The 21,748-nt window shown below is 37.3% G+C and overlaps 2 protein-coding genes across 3 annotated transcripts; one reads left to right on the top strand and one right to left on the bottom strand.

Annotated features, from left to right (window-relative positions):
• Positions 1-1,666: 1,666 nt before the first annotated feature.
• RpS27A (ribosomal protein S27A) lies at positions 1,667-8,251 on the bottom strand. 2 transcript variants are annotated; one of them, XM_019056817.2, is made up of 4 exons: positions 8,065-8,251; positions 7,202-7,333; positions 5,433-5,650; positions 1,667-1,875 (listed from the first exon to the last, which is right to left on the bottom strand). In XM_019056817.2, exons 2-4 carry the CDS (start codon positions 7,302-7,304, stop codon positions 1,726-1,728), a joined length of 471 nt encoding a protein of 156 aa, XP_018912362.2. In that variant the 5' UTR covers positions 7,305-7,333; positions 8,065-8,251; the 3' UTR covers positions 1,667-1,725. The 2 variants fall into 2 exon arrangements, with proteins under 2 accessions (XP_018912362.2, XP_018912363.2); XM_019056818.2 differs by having other exon boundaries at positions 7,202-7,330; positions 8,065-8,202.
• Positions 8,252-8,284: 33 nt separating this feature from the next.
• Positions 8,285-14,248, top strand: Trs31 (trafficking protein particle complex subunit 31). Its single transcript, XM_019056816.2, has 4 exons — positions 8,285-8,599; positions 10,195-10,321; positions 11,484-11,666; positions 12,761-14,248. The coding sequence occupies exons 1-4, from the start codon at positions 8,430-8,432 to the stop codon at positions 12,857-12,859; spliced, it is 579 nt and encodes a 192-aa protein (XP_018912361.1). The 5' UTR covers positions 8,285-8,429; the 3' UTR covers positions 12,860-14,248.
• The last annotated feature ends 7,500 nt before the right edge of the window (positions 14,249-21,748 follow it).

Raw genomic sequence — 21,748 nt, 5'->3', positions numbered from 1 at the left:
CGATATCGTAATTAGAACTGAAGTTGTGGCCAGTGGTACGTAACTCTGGAATATCCCTGTATGGAAAAAGTCTGTCATGGAACACTTCCAGCCACGCACGTTCAGAGAATTTTCATATTACCCTCTCTTGCCTTCATAAAACAGGGTTGCTATAATTTCTTCAATTATCTATTCCCTGACTCCAAAATTTTCGAATTTTCCTGACTTCACAGGAAGAAAATGCCGTGAATGCCTGCCGTAAATTTCCTGATTTCAGGATTTCTCAACCACTGGTAATACTGAAAAAATCGATGGCTGAAGTATGAAACCACCTCCATTGCGGGGTTTCAAAATGATTGCTTTTATTTTATCTTTTGGAGAGGAAACAAGCTCACTACACATATAGCTTGAAAACAGAACATTCTGCTGATGGAGACGAAAAATCAAGGCAGTTTTCGATGAATTACTTTGACTAGTTTGAAAGCATTGAGTAAGACAGGAAGTCTGCAATGGCGCAAGCGGAGACGTGACGGTATACATAGTGAGAGATACAAGGTTTTACAAATAGCACAATGTCTGAAAAATATTGACTCAGAACAGTAATTTATTGGAATTATTAATGAAACTTAAATTAGTTTTGACCTTATTTTAAGTGCAATTTATTTTCGTTTTTCATTTTATCAATTAATATTCCTTTCGAATAGGCAAGGAGATCCGCCCCATGTATTAGGCAGATGGGCACTTCAGTTTATGATGGTTACAGGAAATTTGCCATCCCCACTTGCAGAAAAACAATTGTTTACTTGAATCTAAACTCGCATTACAACATTATTGAAGACCTCTGAATCAAGCAATGATCCTCCCTCTTTTTTGTTCAAAATAATAACTAGCAGGTGCAAAAACTGAACCCAAGCAACGAAATTGAGGTTGCCACATTTTCATACCTCAGAGACTGTCATGGCAACATCTGTGATTTGACTCACGCAGACTTTTGTTTCTACACGGGCAGGAGGTTTGAATATACGTATCAAAACGCTGGACAACTTAGTTAGGAGTTGACTTAATGATTTTTGCCTTACAAGTTGCATTTTACTTGAAATTTTGATTGGGTGACATGTACCAGAATGCTTGAATTCACACCTTGTCTTGTGGTCAAATTTCCATGTAGTTGCAATTTAGTGCAACCTATGCTACTGGGGTAGGGTAGTAATTCATGGAAGTTGCCAAGGAGCATGTTGATGTAAATGATTCTGAGACAAAGATCTGCCATCTTTACACTAGCGGTTGACAGTTGAACTTACAGTTGACATTATTTTATAGTGAAAGCAATTGAATCAATGAGAAAGAAAACATACCAACTCGTAACTCAAAAATGCTCTAATTTCATTAAAGACAGTCAATTTCTATTAAGATCATTGAAGTTAGCGCATCTGTTCCAACTTGGACCTTAAAGTGTCATTGAGTGCTTGTCTTTCAGCACCAAAAATCTTTTTTGTAGATTAACTCCTTTACCTACTGTGCAGTTTTGTGTGTCTTGATTCTTCTCATTTTTTCTGGTTAGAGTGTTCTTGTTTACACTGATTAAATTAAACAGGACTGACTTAAATGATACTGAAATTTGATTGATCAGGACATCTTTCTCCTTCAATTTTTTAGCAGCAAAAATAAATAAATAATTGATAGAGAATTCAAACTTATAAACGTTTATTTTTAAAAATAGTTGGAATAAAAAACAAGGTCATAGTTCTACTTTTCTTCTGGTTTGTTAAATACTAGGGTGTAGTGGCACTTCCCGCAATAATGCCTGTCTTCCATTGCCGCCATGAATACACCACCTCCACAGCTTTCTGAGTCACATTCTCGGCGCAGACGACTGATTTTACCATTTTCATCAACCTGGAATTGGAAATCAGATATCAAAATTTTGGCATTGTAGATATTTGCGCCGGGTCCAAATCCAATCAGACCAAGGGATTAGGGATTGGGGATTTAGACTAAAGGACTTGACCTTCTCTCCAAGTGGTTTACACCTTTTCTTGTTGCTCATTAAAGATACAGCAATTAAAGCGCAGAAGTCAGATTGGCAAAGTTATGAGATCAGATTTCTTTTGACAGATTGTTATGCTATCTTCAGAGCTATACCCTCAAGCTTAGAGAAGAGATGGCTTCCAGCAGCATGATCCATTTGGACGAATCTCCTACGAATAGATGCAGTTTGTAAGAAAAGTGGTCCATGCAAAATTTATAAAAAATTGGAGCATTTACAGTAGTCACTCAACAGTCTCAAAATTTGCTGCAAAAATTACATTGCTCTGAGAGCAAGGCCTAACAAGCCTGGCATTTGCATCGTGCAATACAAAGTTCCATGCAAATCCACCAATAAACAGCCTAAATATTCCCTTACCGCTCCAGGTCGCCATTTCGACCGCCACCATTTTGAGGGGGACAGGATATTCGGAAAACTGATGCCGCCAGAATCGTTTTCCTCGTCCCAAAAAACCCTTCTGATACCAGTTTTCGTCCCAATCCGTCAAAAAAAAAACGGAGATGTCAAATTTCCATTATTTTTAACTTTGACCAGCCGCCATTTTGTCAAAAATTAAGATTTTGAAAAGCGGTTTGCGCCAAAAATTTTCTTTTTTCATCTTCTTTCGATTGGTGTGTCACATAGGGGGGTTGCTATTTGAAAAAAAAAAAAATTTGGGGTCCGCAGCCCCTCCCCACGGGGGGACCCCAAAAGTAGCTAACATTGATCGATAAACATCCCCAAAGTTTCTTTCAAAATATTAATTAGGTAAAATTTTAGAGGGGGTGGAAGGGACTTTTGGGACACCCTGTAGATTCTCCCCTAGGGAAAATTAGTACAAGGTCAGACAGCAGAGGAGCTGACAGACGATTCCAATTTTGCTGCGAGAAGAATGCAAGCTCTGACTGGCAGGGTTGCCATCGAATCTAGAAAATGAAATTCCCTGACATTTCGCTGTTTTCCCTGACAAATTTTGGTGAAATTCTCTGACAATTGAATATATGCCGGATGGTTGAAAAGACATAAATAGAGATGGTATATGGGCAAAATTTGTAGTTTGATACATTAAACTCATTCTAAAAAACAAATGAAGGTGACCGAACAATTTTTCACTGACATTTTCGCCATTTTCCCTGACATTTCCCGGTTTTCCCTGACTGTGGCAACCCTGGACTGGACTTGGGAGGAAAATAAAAAAAACCTGCAATAGAACTAATATCACTTACGGCCAGCGGTGAGCCCATCTCCCTCATCCCATAGATGCTAAGTGAGATTCAGGTCTCTTCAAGTGATATTAAAAGAAAAAGAAAAAAAATTAAAAAACTTCAGAGCATAGGAATGCTTGATGATGCAATTTAAATGCAAGGCTGAGTTTCCTCCCATATAAACCAATGTACAATCTTGCACAGATCATTATTTTGGTGAACTGAACTGATTTAAGGGGGGGGGGGGGGGTTTCTGTTGTGTAAGATTTGCTCAAATCCATTGTTAAGTGGACCACCCTAGGATACAAACGCTTGACACTGAGATAGCATTAGGGGAAAAATATCCTACCTATATCTGTATTGCTCTCCACTGAAAGCCACCTGTCAGCGTTGTATATCTATGGTGAAACTACAAAAACACAGATCTTGATAACAGTGCTTAAAAATATTAACTCTTATAATTTTTCTCAAGGAAAATCACAGGAAATTAGCAGACAAGGTTTTCTGAGAACATTTTATAGGTGGCACCGAAAAATCACACAAAATGACCCCTATAGATGCTATGCCATCAATAGTAAAGTAAATTGAGACAGAAAATCTACAACGTCACAAACCCAGATATGTGGTGCGGTGGTTAATTTCGGAATACCAAAAGAAAAAGAAATGCTTGCGAGGAGTTACTAGTACTTATGCATCCTTTGGAGTTAAATAGGTCTACTTATCTCCGGCAGAAAATGTGGACAAGATAATGGCAGTTTTTTGTGGTTTTGACAGATTTCGGCAATACAAACATGCCTACACTAAAACTGAGGTAATTTTCAGCGGCAGAGTGTCTTATCCTACCACAGGTTAAAACAAAGCACTGCCGAGACCGCTACTTCTAACCTTAAAATAATCAGCAGCATATTGATTGAAGACCAAGAGGCCGTCCAAAAATTATGCAAGGCACTTTTTCTGATTTATAGACCCCCCTCCTCTCTGTAAGGCACTCGTGAGGCTAACCTGGACCCCCCTAAATAATAATGTGAGGCTGGCCAGACCCCTCCCCTTTCTATAGTTTAAATGCATAAATTGATGAAAAAATGGTATTGCAACAAAATGGCATTGTCTTAAACATTACTGAACACTGGTAGGATATCATAGAGTCAAATGGCAGGATTCACAAAAATGAATAAATTTATGCAAAAACTGAGTCAAGTACGTGCTTTATAAATGACGGTTCATAACAATAGTATTGGTAAATCGTTCTGGATAATTGAAAATCATAGATGGGCTGCGTTTCTGGGCCCTAACTTTATTCGCGGAAGCATCGGTGAAGGCCTGATGGATTTTTGGAGTTTCACATCCGTCTATACTCTCGCTATACAGGTACTCTACTTGACTTCCTCTCCCCCAAGTGTCTTATGAAATTTGTGGACGGCCCCCAAGGCTTAAATGTAAGGTCCAAGTCTCAAAATCCTCAATCATTAAAAATTGTGGATATTAGCTCATGATAAGTCTCTAAACTAATTCATACATACATAAAGTCGCTTATATAGCGCCGCCTCGCGCTCTGCGACGCCCAATCGCCATTGCCCCCTATCCTCCCAGAGATCATCAGGCAATTGGCACCTTCTGATCTCCTCCTCCACCCCTTGTCGCCAACCCTTCACCGGACGTCCACGCCGTCGCCTTCCGGGAGGAACCCAATCGAAGACCTGCTTGGGCAACCGGTCGTCTGCCATCCTTCGCACATGTCCATACCAGACCAACTGCTTGGACCTGATATCGTGCACGATGTCCTTCTCCACACCCATGATTTCGCGTACTTTTACATTGCGGATCCGCTCTCTTCTTGAGATGCCAGCAGACCTCCGCCAAAAGTCCATCTCAGTTGCCCTAAGCATGTCTTCAGTTCTTTTCTTGAGTTGCCAGACCTCACTCCCGTAAGTTACGATACTCTTCACGATGACGTTGTAAATTTTTCTTTTGGTCTCCTTGGAGATACTCTGGTCCCAGAGAACCCCATTTAGCATCACGATGGCTTTCCTGCCTTGCACATTCCGATCTTTAATAGCCCGATCCAAATTACCGTCCTTAGTTAACCAAACTCCTAGATATTTATACTCTAAACTAATTCCCTTTGCTATATTCTAAGATATCTAGCAGTAAGAGGAGAGGATGTAGAAATTCCTAACTGTCAAGGTGTCTGAGTGAAGCACACTAAGGATTGAATTACAAACCTTGTAGAATTTCAGAACTGCAAGCTTGACCTTCTTCCTCTTGTGTTTCAATTTCTTTGGGGTAGAGTAGTTCTTCTTCTTCCTCTTTTTGGCACCACCAGCAAGACCAAGGGTTAAATGGATGGTATTTCCCTTCAGGATACTGTAATCTGCCAAGGTCTTGTCATCTTCTAATTGACTGCCTCCAAAAATGAGCCTCTGCTCTCGTGCTGGTAAAGCTATATGCAGCAACATCAAAAAAAATTAAAAAACATAAGTTATGTGTGAGTGCAAACAGTCCGAGTGAGAGAAATCAAACAATTACTTGGTCAAATTTTTGTAAAAACTTTTCCTTGCCGATTTATTTAAAATTGTTGTTGATACTCCTTACACTAAGGCCGTTTCGAGCAGCTGCTCATTGTCAGGTGTTTAAAAAATTTATAAAAACTAAAATTATGATGCGTCTCCGTGATCACAAGTAGTTCAGTATCCGCGTCCGTTCGTGATGTGACTGAAGTATGGCCGTATACTTCAGACTGAAGTATTGATAAAGTACGGCCGATAAAGTTAACAAAAGAAGTGATTACTTAATGACGATTGAAAATTAACAGTGGTTCCTATATGACTTTGTCATCTCAAGAGGAGTGGAAGAAAACCTTAGGGGTGGCTTTTTGATAACCTATTTATAATCTCCGTTTGGTGCAGAAACAATATACAAACAAACAGACCAGAAGATTCTCTGTACCAATGGCTGGAGCCAGAAAGAATGCATCTCCAATGCGACGTTGCAAGTCTCAAGACATGTTGTAATTTATATGAGAAGGCCACCTGACACATTTCTGGAAATTTGTTGTTAATATTTCATACACAATATGAAATAAATATGCACCAAAAATTTTAAAAAGATACTTTAGTTTATTTTCTTTTGTGAAAAGAAACATTAAATAATCCAACATTTTTATAAAGATAAGCATTTTCTATACTTCAGATATCAATGAACATCAAATTAAATTCAACTGAAAAAATTTGGAAAGAAAGAAAAATCAAACTTCACACAAAAAATCTTGGCCAATCTAATACTTTTCAACCGTGTAAGTCAGCAATCACATAACTCAGTTTGCGACGTCGCAGACTTCCTGTCATACTTCATTTTTTAAACAGAAAACTACTCAACAGCAATTATTTAAAACTGTCGTGATTTCTCATCTCTGTACGTAAAAAATTCTGCATTAACTTCAAGGAATGATGCTAATTTGTTCTCCTTTAAAAAAATAAAATACAGGAGATTTTCAGACACCGCAAACAAGATATCGACAGTGAAAGTCGGCAATCACTTAACTCGGTTTGCGATGTCGCAGACTTACTGTCATACTTTATTTTTTAAATGGAAAACTACTCAATGGCAATTCTTTAAAACTGCCTTGATTTTTCTTCTCTGTGCGAAGGAAATGCTGCAAAAACTTCAAGGAATCATGTGAATTTGTTCTCTTTTAAAAAAATAACATAAAGGCGGAGATTTTCAGACACCGCAAACGAGTTATGTGTTTGCCGACTTACACCGTCGATATGCGATTGCGGACTTACGCTGTCGGTATGAAAGACGATTTATCCGAAGCTGGAGTAATAGCTACGGCTGTAGAGACATGTTTCCATCCTTTGTTCAATTTATTTCATAAGTTTCCTGAATTCGTTGTTTTATCCATTCATGCTGAGTGAACTGCTAAAATATCTACTTTATGCTGCATTCTGCACTACATTTAGGAGAAAAAAGTAAAAAATATACAAAATACCTTCACTGGCTTCTATTTGATGTTTCAGACAAGCTACTGTGTCATTGGGCTGAACTTCCAAGGGAACGCTCTTTCCCTCAAGATTGTGTACAAACACATACATGATGCTTCCACTGAATATTACTGCATCTGCTGGTAAGAGTAGATATAAGATTAGAATCACGGAATTTTGAAAAGAGAACGAATTTACAGGTTAGCTTATATCAGGCATGGACTTGGAAGATAGTGTCGATCAAATCCTTCTCAGGATTTGCTCTGAGTTTAGAGCTGAGCATGGCCTGCTCCACAATCTCTTTGCAAGCTAGTAGAGAGGGACACTTGGAGTTGATACGTCATTTTAAATGTTATCTTTGACCATGAATCCGATTCCACTGGCAATGAACACATTTCATATGAAATGATTGGCATGTCAACTTCTAACACGGCAGTAAAGACTTACAATTAATTGGGATAGCTGAGAATGAAACATAATGCCCATCATCTTAGCTCGGTTTCGCTCTTACATACTTGTTCCAGTGAAAAACCTACATTGTGGAGGAAAGAGGGGAAGCGAACATTTTCGCAGATTATGTTCATGCAGTACTGGACCCCTTCTGGGTGCGACAAATTGGATTGTTCGTATGATATAAACACGAAATTTACCAAAAAATAATGAATATAAACCAGGGAGGCTGAAGTTCTAAGCGGCTTACGAACGTAGAGGATAAAATGTTGAATTAAGAATGAGCTCACAGTCGGGAGACCATGTGGCAGTCAATGAATGTGCCTCAATGGAAACGTGACCTAAGTAATTCAATGTGTTGATAATTATATAAATTACATGAGTAAAAGCAAATTAAATAATCTGTAGAATAAATTTTTACCTGTTTAAAACAATATCACGAGTTCAAAGACTCAAAATCGGCGTGTTTCAATGCAGGCAAACGCCACGAAATGGCCGCTCGATCGCCTCGATCGCTGACAGCGAGCGCTACTCGAAGTAAACTCAACGTTTACTCAACGTATACTCAACGTGTACTCAACGCATACTCATGAGTCATTGCGTCATCGCTCCATTTCCAGACGCGTTGGATTTGTAGATTTGTTGTTGTTGGGCTGGTTATCAGTACTTCAGTAGTACAGTCTTGATCAATTTCAATTATCAAGTTAACTTTAGGGTTTTAAATTTTTTAGCAAATTATTAGCTAGTCTAGAAGTGTTTTTCTCACGATTTTGAAGTTCCTCCATCATGAGTAACGGTATGACCATTTCCATTGTCAAGCCGAAAACAAGCATATTAGATAAGTCGCTGAGTAAGGGCAAAGGAGAAGTTAGTTTAACTTGCTATGCCCTGTTATTTTCTGAGCTTGTCCAGTATTGTCAGAATCGAGTCTATTCTGTTCCTGAACTTCAAAACAAGTAAGTTGTAATTCGCTGTAAAGAATTGACCCTTTACTTAATCGTTCCTCGCAGCCATTGCCATATCAACGGTGTAAGACGGCAATCACATAATTTGGTTTGCGACGTCGCAGACTTACTGTCATACTTTATTTTTGAATGGAAAATTACTCATCGGCAATTCTATAAAACTGCCGTGATTTTTCTTTTCTGTGCGAAGAAAATTCTGCAAAAATTTCAAGGAATGATGTCAATGTGTTCTCCTTTAAAAAAATAACATAGAGCTGGAGATTTTCAGACACCGCAAACAAGATACGTGATTGCAGAATTAGGCCGTCGATATGTATACTTGCTATGGGACAAGAATTTCCTTGTGTCGAGCAGGCTAGTCAACAACTGGAAACAGAAATGAGTGAAATGACTGTACCAATGTAATTCAGAGTAGCCTCAGCTTCAATTTGGTTGGCAGACTCAAATCAATCTGGTATCTAAGTAATTTAACCTGTGAAATCACTGGATTCAGTGCTGGTTTTTGAATCGAGTTGCAAATTCGCTGACTTTCCAGATGTTATTACTAATGGGTTGGCTCCTTTCACTCAGTTTTGATCACTGCCAGATAAAAGTGCTAGATAAACTGCTAGATTGAGAAAATTGTGAAATCCAATGAAGGGGGTGGGTCAGTAAGCAAGCTACGAATTAAAGCACCACGCATAATATAGTCTCCTCAAAACTTTATGAGGAAAACATATCTTGCGACAGGAAGTCTAGAAATCAAGTCCTCCACAAGACGTAAGTGTAAACCATTATCATTATTTCATTGGCAAAAATACCAATGCCGTCCTTTGTATAATCCAACTACTATTTGATCTGTGTTCAAAATAGTTGTCAATATCTCATTCAAATGTTCATCACCAAACTTCTTGTTATGTTAATCGGTTTCTAAGTTTGTGAGATTTAGAAGAGGAAATGTGTGACTTCTCTATTTCTTACCTCTTCTGGTGGTCCATAGGGGAAATCTTTTACACAATCCAGGCCTACTCCTGCCTGTCCGGCAACGGTTGCAGGAATATTGCCACAATATTATTACTTTTGACTGAGGCTATAAATAGCGTTTCAGCAACTATTGCTGGGCTGGTAGTGCACTGCTATTCAGCTACCATGTATTCCACACTGCCATCTTAAGTAGATCGAACATGTTTCGAAAAAGTGACCGAAGCTCGGTGCACACCGGGCTCGGAACTCGTCGAGCAGAACATGATGCCAGCTCTCCCATTTACATTACGACTCTATGTACTCTATGGTAGTTTAGCATGGCCATCCAGCAGAGCTGAGGTTGCCATTTGTACTTACTGATTTGTTCCATTTTTAAAATTAATTTGCCTCATTTTACTTCATCTGAATTTCAGTCTTATGAGGGAATTGGATTTATTTCTCTCTTCTTATTGGGGGGGGGGGGGGGTGTTAAACTTGTTTAAAATTAAAATGCAATTTAGATAAGTATAATGAGGATTCAAGTAAATATCTTTTTTTTTTTTTATGAATCTATTGTTTCCACTATAGCTGAAGGTAGGTCATTGTGTAAGAGTATCAACAAACGAATATTTGTATGTTTGCAGGTTGGCAGAAGTTGGTCAAGAAATTGGCATGAAACTTGTTGATCTCAACTTTGTGCGAGAGAAAAATTACAAAAGAGAAATCAAATTACTAAATATGCTGTTATTTATCAAGTCTAGCCTGTGGAAAGTAAGAATTTCTCATTTCTCTTCATACTAAGTTACTACTTACTTGCCACCAGTGTGGTAATTTTTTTCATCCGAGGTGTTAAAAGGTACTTAAACCGAAAAATCTGTTTTGGATTTTGAAGGTGTTAGCTAATGGGAGAGAAATACCTGGGGAAGAACAACCTGTCGAACAGTTATGTAAGTCCTACTGAAAAGTGAGTGCAAGCTATCAGCTGTTAGTTGTTTGATAGCAATTGCTCTCTGTGCAGATCGGCTTCTCCTCTTCAATATAGGTGTTGCCAAGGGGCTGTTTTAGTATTACGCAAGTCATTCTGCAGCCGGATTGTTGAAACTTTAACTGGCTATGTCGGCACGATAAGACAAGACATAGCCCTATCTGCACCGTGTAATATATCGATTTTCGATTCTTGTTGTGCCTACATAAATTTCAACAATCAGGCTGCTGGCAGACTTTTTGACCCCCCCCCCCCCTCCGCCTACTTTTAATCCCCTCCCCTTTTCGCACAGCTTGGATATCCTAAGTTTATGTTGGTTAATGTCCAATATCTCTGCAATAAAGAATTTGCAGGTGTCTGAAATTTGATGAATTTTGTTTTAAGTGGAAACTACTGAATGAACTGAACACGAGGATACTCTTGGTTCATGAATGGAACAATTATTAGAGAAGATATGACTAAATGACCTAATCTGCTAAAATACATGTGTTTAAATGGAAAATGCTGCCAGATGACATCACTAGGCGGTGCATTTTCTCACTTTTAAATCTATTTTTATTCTATTTCCCATATCAGAAAAAAATTATAAAAAATACTGTGAAATCAGCTTTCTTTACTCATTTAAATTGTGACACTCCTGAACCTGGCATCAAACTGTTTACAAACGATTTTATTACCTTCGTGTCTTGCCTAAACATAATGTAGAGATTTCCAAATCTCTAGCGGATTAGTAATAATTATTCTCTGAAAGTTTGAGCACATGCATTTGGTTATTTTCCTCCCCATTACTCCACTTCTATTTCCAAATTGATTCATTTATTCAAAATCGCTCTTGCCTTTGCCTCCTATGGGTATTGTTACTTCAGAAAGTAAGGTTAAATTTATGGAAGCAAAGGAGGTAGCTGCATGTTTACATTAGGTACTTAATGATTCTGTCTTTTTTCTCAGAGTATGTTTGGCTATGAAGCTGAAAAACTAGAGCATGCAAATGATGATGAGCGAACATATTACATAATTGAAAAAGATCCACTTGTGAATCGGTTCATATCAGTGCCCAAGGACAAAGGAAGTCTGAACTGTGCTGTTTTCATTGCTGGTATAATTGAGGCTATCCTTAATAGCTGTGGTTTTGTAAGTATCCGTCCACCATAACCATGGACAAGTCTTGCTCTCTAAAGTTATGCCTTAAGTAGTGTAGGGTCATGAACATGAATGACCCCAAAGTACTTTTGTCTATTATGACATGATATCAGGGTTTCCCCAAAAGGTCTAAAAACTGGCCAGAAAACATCTTTAAGTGTTTCTAGTTGGATTTTTTCTTCTTTTTATTTATTTATTTTCTATAGCCAGGTATAATGATTTGTATTACAGGTTTAAAACTTCTAAATATGATTATATTGGCATTGCTGTTCTAGAACTGTGCTTTCTTTCTTTTTTTTAAAGTCCTGTGGGGTAATGTTTCTTTCATTTAAACTTCTTTCAGTTTATTGCCCCTTATCGTCGTAACCCTCCTCAAATTGTGTTTTGATTACACTAGCAGCTGGTTGTGTACTTTCAATGTAAGGGCTTTGGTTGAAATGTCCCTTTCTCATCTTCAAACATATTTTCTTTTTCTTTTTAAAATGTTGCAACACTGAGGGGGGCTTTTGTGTTCTTCTTGGCATAAAGATAAAGCAGTGAAAAATAATCAAATTCCTCTGAATAATAACAGCAAGCAGTGCTGAGTTCACACAGACTAAGCAACAGCCGCTCAAATGAAGTGTATGAGTCGCAGTGTTAGAAGGCAGAAAAATGCACTTTTTAGCACTACCTTTCTCGCCATTAGCACATAGGAAGTTCAATTTTAAAACCTCATCATGCTCAGGATCTTAAAAGGAGCATCATGTAAAATAATATCAAACCAGCGCCAAAATTTGTGATATTCTATTAGCTGTTTTCATACTAAAATAAATGACAAAATGAATCATGCACGGAAAATGTTACTGCTGTTAAGCTATATCCCCCTCAACTTCGCTTTTCATCTCGGGAGGCAGGTGAGGAATCAAAACAGAAATGCACACATTTGGAATTATTATCTGAATTTTCTAAATTGATAAAATGAATATTATAGAGACCAAGATTCTCATGAAAGAATGAATAAATTATTATCTTGTATTATTATATTTATTCCAGAAGCTCATTCTCATGAAAACAAGAAAATGAAAGCATTAATTTAAATTTTTCAGGCGGCCAAGGTGACAGCTCATTGGCACAAGGGCACTACCTATATGATTAAATTTGATGAATCAGTGATCTTACGAGACAAGCAAATGGAAGAAAGATAAATGTTGGAGCTACCACTGTTTCCTGCTGTTTCTTCCGAAACCTCAGCACTCAATTGAAAGCAAGGTTTCTATCATAAATTGTTATCTACGGATGCATTTTATCAAAACTAATAAGTATCTGAGAAAAATTAGACAGGCATTAAAAATGGGAAAAAGAAATGTATTGTTCCTTCTTGCATTTACTCTTCACAGAACCAATTGGGTCATCATCTGGAAAGTAGGAGTGGACCTTGTAAAATTGTATCTTATTTCAGCTATTCCTTTTTTAAGTGGTCCTTGAAAAATCATCCAATCTCCTTTATAATTTGACTAAATTGTATTTGAAAAGTAAACATAATTTAGTCTGTAAAGAAAAACGCTCAAGAGAAGCTTTTAGGAGTGCAATTTGATCGTAAAAGCTATAGAAATTTGCAAATTTGAGGTTTTGGCAAAGTGAAGAGAACTGCTATCTTGGAGAGTAAAGTTGCTACTAATTTAGTCTGTATTTTTCCCAAGAGAGGTATACTAGATGCATTTTCTGAGGTGAGGCCAGTATTCAGAAATGAATGGTTGAATTCTGCCAAAGTTTGAAAATATTTTGAAGATTTCAGGTTAAATTGTAAAAAGCACGCATAATCCATTCATTGTCAGTTCATAGAATAACAACCAGAAGGGTAACCATGCAAACAGTATGGGGCATCTTTGCTCTTGACTCTTGAAATTCTCTGATTGACCAGCTGCTCCAAGTTTTCTTGCCAAAATGTCTCAAGTCTCATCCGTATTCACCCTGCTGCCCTTTAATTACCTCTTTTTTTAAATTTCATGTGGAAATGGTGCAAAACCGGCTCAAAAAAAGTTCTGTTGTGAGGTGTTGGATTGAAGCAAAACAACTAAAATCAGGCAGCTATTATTCCAATGTACTTGCATTCCTTTTTATTTTGTTTTGTTGTCATATGATGAGAGTGGTAGTGAGCTGAATGTATTGAAGTGTTTGTCACTTTAATATTTTTTTAAAATTATCACAATACATAGCGTTTATTCCCGTAAGTGCAAAATTTGATTTTTGTTAAATTGAGCCTCTAATTGAAACTAATTCTTTGGAGCAGTAACTCAAAAATCAATTTAAAAACAATTGGACTACATTTCGCAACAAGAAACTTTTAATCTTGGCTCATTCCACAAAGAACGTATGTGTCTTAAATTTTCCGTGCAGATAGGTGCTTTTGTGGGTAAGTCAGAAATTGTATCACAGACTTCTATCAACAATGACTCATTTTGCAAGTAAACGCTTCAATTATGTTACTAAAATGATGTAATACCATTGAGGGCCATAACTTTAAGATGCCACTCTACCAAAATGATACAATTTCAATGCAATTCTCCAGCCAATAAATATTTTTATGATGGTTATCTTGCCTACTTTCATTAATACTCATGTTTTTTCTCCTTTTTTTTTCTTCTTTTTTTTCAAATTATGACTTTGCTGCGTATAATAAAAATTCTAGATAAGTGATAAAATGAAAAGAATACACACTCAATAGGTCAGCTCAGAAATGGCAAATGTTCTTGAACTATGACACATTCATTTATTCAGTTGGTGAGGATATCTCTACCATTAAAGATTTGAGGCCCTAAAAAATGTTGTAGAGTTAGCTCGTCAAATCAGACTGCAACCCTGCAGGAGTTCTGAAAAGGAACTCTTTCTTGTCCTCAAAAAGAAGTCAGAAGCGGCACAGTTCTTATTCGTGCCAGCAGAGGGCGTGAAATTGTGTTCTAATCTGGCTTTTTTATGTCCTGAGCACGGCACAATATACTTTTAGGTAGCTTTCTCTCGAAAGCACAAATAAGTCCAAACCACTACATGCTTAGTTTGATCTGACATTTTGGGGCGTTTTACCTCCCAAAATAACCGTAGAACTTTTGGCTTTACTCTGATATCAGTAAGTACCCCAATTTTGGAAATTTGTGTGTACTATGGTCCTTTAGCCGGTGGACGATAATAAATTGATGGTGGAATTAAACAAACCGTGGCTCTTAATCACAAGGTTTGAAAATTTCCGATCACATTCTTTAATTTCAAGAAAATGGATTGGGACTTTTTTGTGCAAAATTCTCAGTGAATAAGTATTGTTGAAAAAATGAAGAACAATTAATCAAATTATAAATTTTATGTCAAAAGGAAGATCAGGATTTCTTTAAAACAGTAAAATGTTACAAGATTTGCCATATAGCAAACTAAGGTACATACTGTGGCATTTTCACGGTTGAAATGTAGCATTAAATGAAAACTTCAAATGTATTTCCCTCACAATGTCATTTTTCAATGTGTGCCCTTTTTATTTTATTTTATTTTATTTTATTCTATTTCAAAATTCTCGTACATAAAAGCTGCGATTACAGCCATAACAGAGGTCAATAACAAATGAAAATATTACAAGAACAACAACAAAAAACAGCAAATTAGCATGAAACATAATCTTTCAGAAGCAGCTCATCAATACTATAAAAAGCTTTTCGAAGTAGGAGCTGTTTTGTTCCGGAAAGCTCCTCAGTTTTATCTGAATTATCTGAAAATTTTAGGTAAAATTATTCATGACCAGCCCCAGGGTGTCTACAGATCCCCGATTTTTGGGTCAAAATAATCAATGATTTTTTTTTTCTTTTCAAACTGCAGAAAAAAATCACTTTTAAAATCATCAAATCTAATATTGCTGATGACATCAACAGACTTTTGTTTATATTAGTTCGTAATTTTTATTTTTTGAAATCATTATTTCCAATCAGCATTGCCGTAGTGGAAAGATGTTTTCCCTGCAAGCTATTTTTTAATGGGGACTCGAAGCTTTTTTCATATTAGCCTTGCGGTCTTACTTTTTTGCAAAAAAATGGTCGTATTAAGGTAGATCATGAAAAAGTGCCATATTTTTGGTTTTTGGATTTCATATCCAACCCAAAATGGACAAATACAATAATGGGGACAACCCATATGCTAAAAAATACACATTTCATCGGAGAAGACTTGGCAAGATTTTGAATGTCCGTGCAGCGTTTTTACTTATTGTCAGCACAGCAACGACAGAATTGCTAACAATTTTTTCCTCATGCGATTTGTGGCCAGTCTATCATTGACGGCCTTTTAACCTTGTGTGAACTCGAAAGAACATGATACTTATGCTCATTCTAACATGTGTAAATCCGAGGGAGCCTCCTCACCACCCCCCCCCCCCTCCCCAGGAATCTTTAAAAATCTTTTTTTCTTTGCCTTGCATGAGGAGTTCTGGCACAATAGATTAGTAAACATTAAGTTACTTAAAAGTGGACTAAAAGGTAAAGGAAGGCTTGTGTAACGAAGGGATATTATGAGCAGACAAAACGTAAAGGGCTAAGATGGCACGGTATGTACGGTGAGGACGGGGCGGGGTGCGAGTGTCGCGCTACTTACTTTACCGACAGAAATTCGTAATTAAAGCGGTCCCGCGCTTTTTGGTAGCTCTGAGCGAAGCAGCATTGTAACCTAACAAAGATGTACTGCTCAGAGAACTAATTCTCACTCAAGTGTAATTTTATCAAAATAATTTGCTTGAGAGGATTTTTTTGCTGCTCGTCCGAGTAATAATCTTTGAGGCTTTAATCTTCGATTTAAATCGATCAAATGTTTTCTCCATCGTATTTACGATCCGGCACGTAACGAGAATAAAATCGGGCTGTCCTTGAGGCAGTTGGCAATTGTGATAATCTGTTCCGTCGCCAACCAATCAACGCGCTGATCAGCGTATCACGTGATTTGATGTTTTGTTATTGTTGTTGAAGTTGATCGTGGTATTTTATTTGTATTTTACCGAACGCACGTGCTTCGTTTTCGTGAATCTGTTTGTTTTCGCTCTTATTTCATGTACATTTACTTCGGAATGCCTGATTCTGTGCTCTCGATTTGGTGCTCTTCAGTTGAAAAGTAGTTCTTTGTTATATTGTCTTAGGATATTGCTCTCTCCTGCAAGACTCCATAACTTCAGCCTTCTTTGAGTACTTCAATATCTCATCCATGTAAGTTAAGTAAGTAAGTCATAAAATGTTCAGCCCTTTTACTTAGCTTTGATGAAATTTAAGGTGAATCTAGGGTTTGATTAGGGATAATTCAAGATTAGAGATAGCGCCACCAGTCACCACTGAGAATTTCACTTTCGTTCCACGATTACTGAAATAGTATTGTTCATATTACAAAAAGCAGATCCATAAGATACACATTATTTTTTTGCCAGATTTTTTGAGCCAAAAATATTTGCAATTAGAATTACAAGCGCAGAGAAAGTACGGTTGAAACTTTCAGCTCAGTGGCGGTGGCCGAGCTCGCAATTGAATCCCTCTTGTTCTGTCTCTCTCACTCCCATCGCCGCAATGAGAATCACTTTACGCAGTAGTTACGACCTTATTTTTAGGAATTTTGAGAAGATTTTTTTACTGAGTGTTCCTCAAGTATGTTTTTATATCCCCTGGATCCCAAATCTTGAATAAGTATTACGGTTTTTATTATTTTGGCAAATATATACGGCTATTCTGAGCAGCGCGACGTGGTGGCCAAATCGCGAAGTTCCAAGCCTGCATTCACCTTAAGAAAGAGACAAACCGTTGTTTGAAGTGTTACATGGCTGGACATCTTATCAGCAGTGTCAGGTGACAGCCCTCTTATTTTGGATGATCAGGGCTTACATTCGTTCAGCAGTGTCGAGTGATCTAATGGCAAACTTTTAAGTCACAAATCCCAGTCCCATGACTCCTCAGATTGTCCAAGAGACATGTTTCCTAGCTTTACCCTTGATTTCTTTGTTGCATTGCACAAACTGTATGAATGAATCTATTCAATCAGGTTTTTCATATTTATGAGAGAGGGGCTTGGATTTTTTCTAATCCTTAAGCTTTTCAAACTTTATGTAACGTTCACTTGAAACCAGGTGCTCTTCAAAGGGCTGTGTTACATGGATTGAATACGAAGATTACATTCTCAAAACTTGTGTAGTACGGTAGTCATTGTTTACAGCTGCATTTTGGTGGTTCAAAGTTTCGGAGCTACAGCAAAATGCTGCACTTACATGTATAGACAGTCTCAGTCAAATCTGAATCAACCTTCTCACTCCCTAGTCCCATCTTCCTTTTACTCCTACAGTATGCTTACTCTGGAGGGAATTTCAGTCAGGAGTATAACTTTTTGCACCAATTAAACCTGTCTGCAAAAGTTACTTAGTCGACCCAAAGCGGAGAACAGAACTTAAATTTTTATTTTTTGCAGATGTAGGATACAATGCTATTTGCGCCTGAAACACATCCATTTTTGCTTGTGGCCCTAGCCACATTAGCTCAGAAAATGTGTATCTAATAAAATGAATGGACGCACCAGATAATAGTAACAATGCAGAACCATGTATGCAACAATACCTACTGGTTTTCTGTCACACTTAAGTATTTTATTTTATGGATGGGCAATCATCGGCATTGCCCAAATTTTATGCAAATTTGGACCCTATCAACAACATTTGTAAGTCATATTCAGGGCCGGATTTACGTTTTTGGCGCCCTGTGCAGAAATTTTCGAGGCGCCCCCCTCGCACCCCCCCCCCCCCCCCCCCCGCCCGCGCATTTCCCAACCCGACGGTCTACTGCGTGCTAACTCTAACTAAATACGAATTTTTCGAGTGAATGAATGATTCTGGGGCAGAAACCAAAACCAGTACCAGTTCCTATTACTGTTAACTACGAAACCTAGAGAAAGTTTGACCCTTAAAGTCTAAGGTCTGGTCATTTAAAAGTTGGAACGCAATACGATCAATCAGCAATCAGAGTTTCTGAACTTTCGACGCAATTCTCAATTTTTTGCGGAGTTTGGAAAAAAAACCCAAAATTTGGCGCCCCTCTAAATCTGGCGCCCTGTGCAGCTGCACCGATGCACCACAGGTAAATCCGGCCCTGGTCATATTATGCAGTCAACTGAAAATGAAGAGAGATAGCTTTTCTTGATAGATTAGTGATTTTACCATGACTGATGTCATGCTATTATCACAATGACTTATTCTTCAAATCTTCTGAAATTGTTTTTCATTTCAACTTATAGAATCAAAGCACTTTTTTTACGACGAACATTTGAAGTTATGTACGCCTGAGTCGTGCAGACAGAGAAGTGGGCATTTTGAAATTATTTGTCAAAACTGGCTCGGTGTAAAGCCTGAAGTCTCATATCTTTTTATTTTCTTTTTCACAGATAAGTACGGTTTCATGTGATGGCCCCACTCAAGCAGGTGTCTTCTCTGTTCCATTATAGCAGACAAATCTTCTTTCATAGTGTGATAGATATCGGTGAGAAGTTTATCCGTGAAGAAATCTCTTTTGGTTCCTTCACAGAATATATCGAAACAATTGAATACCAGCTGAGTACTTTTTTGGGCCGAAATCATCCTAATATCTCGCCATTGTGGCTTGAACTTGCTGAGCAGTTTGCTAAACGCTATTTTAATTCATACGACGGAAAGTATTTATATGCTACAGAAGCTAAGGGCTTGGATAATTCATTTGCTCAAATCAGCAAAGAGCCTAAAGTTCGATTCCTGGTTGACTGCTTAGTACGGAAAGCAGCTTACTTTCGTACGGAGAGACTTGATTTCGGGTCATTGTCGTTTTTAGTGAGTGTCAGTTTGTCAAATTATATATGGAAAGCCACTGATTTAAAATATCTAAAACTTTATTTTAGTGAAGGTATGGATCAAAATTTTATTAGGGAAGGAATCAATTCCTTCAGTCAACGCCTGCTCAACCGCATACCATTTTTAACAAATTTGACCCATTTTCATGTCAATGAGTGCTCAGATGAGCTCATCGCCACATTATGCAAGAATTGTAAGTCTCTGGAATCTCTGAAACTAGGAGATCTTCGAGCAAAAGCAGGATCGTTTAGTAATTATCATATTACAAATGAAAGCATCGAATTTCTTGCTTCTTTAACAAAGTTGAAAACTCTAGAAATTAATATATCTGAGGATTTGTCTGCAAGATTTCTTTTGAAGTCCCAATCTCATAACTTAACATACTTTTCAAATACAATTGAATATTGGGAGTTAGATTATAGTTTTATTAATGAGATCCTAAGGAATTAGTCAGTGAAGTTGTGCCCTTCCGTCCTTTTAATTTGATCCGTATAAAATGTGACACGCTTGATTCAGATCTTTCGCATTTGGTACCCAAGTATTTCCCCTATTTAGAGTCTATTGATGTTATGAACTGCTTGGATGATATGCCAGAATTTTCTTTTCTAGAATCTTTGAACCATCTGAAAGCAGTTAATTTACAAATTACAGCTTTTGAAAATGATTTTCTTGACCTCCTATCCTTAAAAATTCCATTGCTAGCGAAGCTAAAGTTAAACTGTGGTAGTGATGGAGACTTTCCTCTAGAGACAAATACCTTTCTGGAGTTTGGACTTAATTGCCCCAACCTCCATTCAATTGAACTAGAACAATGTGTCTTTGTTAATAATATTGAACCGACCCCTAGGTCCCAGAAACCATTTCAGAACTTGAGGAATTTCGAATTGATAACTTCAGGCTCTTTTCTCGGTGCTGAGACTATCCTTAGTTATGCCCCAAATATTGAAGAAATCCAAATTTATCCTAATGAGAAATATCGTATCTCAGATGAATTCTTTGACCGTATCTTTCAAGCGAATCCCCTCAGTAAACTAAGAAAACTAGCTTTTGCATTATCTGATGTGTCTTCAGATATGTTTAAATTTCTTATTAGAAGGTGCCCAAAGATAACCTCCATTCAAAGCTTAGATCGGACTAAATTTGATGACGGATGTCACAAGATAAGTAAATTCATATCTGAGAACAATTATGATGTATCATTTCGTTGACCCATTGTATCATAATTTTTTCAGCTCTTTCAGTTGGTTCATTTCTTACTTATTTTGTTACAATGGATAGTTAGGATTATTTGCTCCCCGAGTTTTTTTTTTAAGAAAAAATTATCAGTACCTATCGATAGCTTAAGCTGAAAAGTACATATGATATCATCTAAACCTGATAGTAGGCAAAAGTTTTCGTTCCTAATGGTAACAAATCATGAGTGGCAGTAGCCACATCTGGGCAAGTAACCAATCCTCCAACACTCGGCTTTAATCTACGCACAACAGTCAAAACTAGTTTTTTCAGGAATTACCTGTATTAGTTTATCCTAAGCAAATCAGACAAATCTAGTTTTATCGAAATGGAACAAACTAGTAGAAGCTGAACCACTTTCGCCAATTTCAAACTAGTATATATAATTAATCACTAAAATTTTATTTTGAAATGTTTAACTTTTGTTTATGCATATTTGTGAGATGAGACCCCAATATGTTTTCCTACTATACTTTTGTCTTTATCCATAACATTTTTTATCGAAATGTTACAATTTTCTCTCATTACAACTGTTGATTAATTTATTCTTTTTTCCAAATTCAGATTTAATTTCAATACATTTTTTTTTCGAATAAAGGTATCAAAGCCACCTTGTTAGACTCAAATGCAGCTGTCATATTTGTCAACAAACAAGTTTTTATAACATAAAAAGGAAATAAATAGCCAATTTTTTTCACAGCAATGCAGTTTTCTCACGATTTGTCAATTCAACTTTACTCCTCCATGACTACCCCTAATGGAGATGCTGTATGTGTGAGGAATTTGCGATTTGACTGTTGATTCTTATGTAAAAGTTCGCGAGAAACACGATGGTGCCACTGATTTTCTCTGAAATCAACTCCCAAGCTCGAAGAAAAGCTCTCAAGTTGAGGCCAAAATGGAGGGGATATCGCACGCTACCCTGAGAGTCCACCTCTACATCAAGACAAACTCTCCATGCAAAGATAGGGAGCTAATACATTGGCAG

This window comes from Bemisia tabaci, chromosome 5 (genome assembly GCF_918797505.1).
Source record: "Bemisia tabaci chromosome 5, PGI_BMITA_v3".
In the NCBI taxonomy this organism is placed as follows: domain Eukaryota; kingdom Metazoa; phylum Arthropoda; class Insecta; order Hemiptera; family Aleyrodidae; genus Bemisia; species Bemisia tabaci.
This window is presented reverse-complemented; position numbering and strand designations above follow the sequence as displayed.

What these genes read in the sequence shown, in the direction of transcription:
- RpS27A (XM_019056817.2), bottom strand. Translation starts at nt 7,304, where the DNA reads ATGTATGTGTTTGTACACAATCTTGAGGGAAAGAGCGTTCCCTTGGAA. An exon ending in TCAAATAGAAGCCAGTGAAG is followed by an intron (nt 5,651 to 7,201) that starts GTATTTTGTATA and finishes TGCTGCATATAG; the next exon opens with CTTTACCAGCACGAGAGCAG. An exon ending in CAGTTCTGAAATTCTACAAG is followed by an intron (nt 1,876 to 5,432) that starts GTTTGTAATTCA and finishes TTCCAATTCCAG; the next exon opens with GTTGATGAAAATGGTAAAAT.
- Trs31 (XM_019056816.2), top strand. Translation starts at nt 8,430, where the DNA reads ATGAGTAACGGTATGACCATTTCCATTGTCAAGCCGAAAACAAGCATA. An exon ending in TCAAGTCTAGCCTGTGGAAA is followed by an intron (nt 10,322 to 11,483) that starts GTAAGAATTTCT and finishes CTTTTTTCTCAG; the next exon opens with AGTATGTTTGGCTATGAAGC. An exon ending in TCCTTAATAGCTGTGGTTTT is followed by an intron (nt 11,667 to 12,760) that starts GTAAGTATCCGT and finishes TAAATTTTTCAG; the next exon opens with GCGGCCAAGGTGACAGCTCA.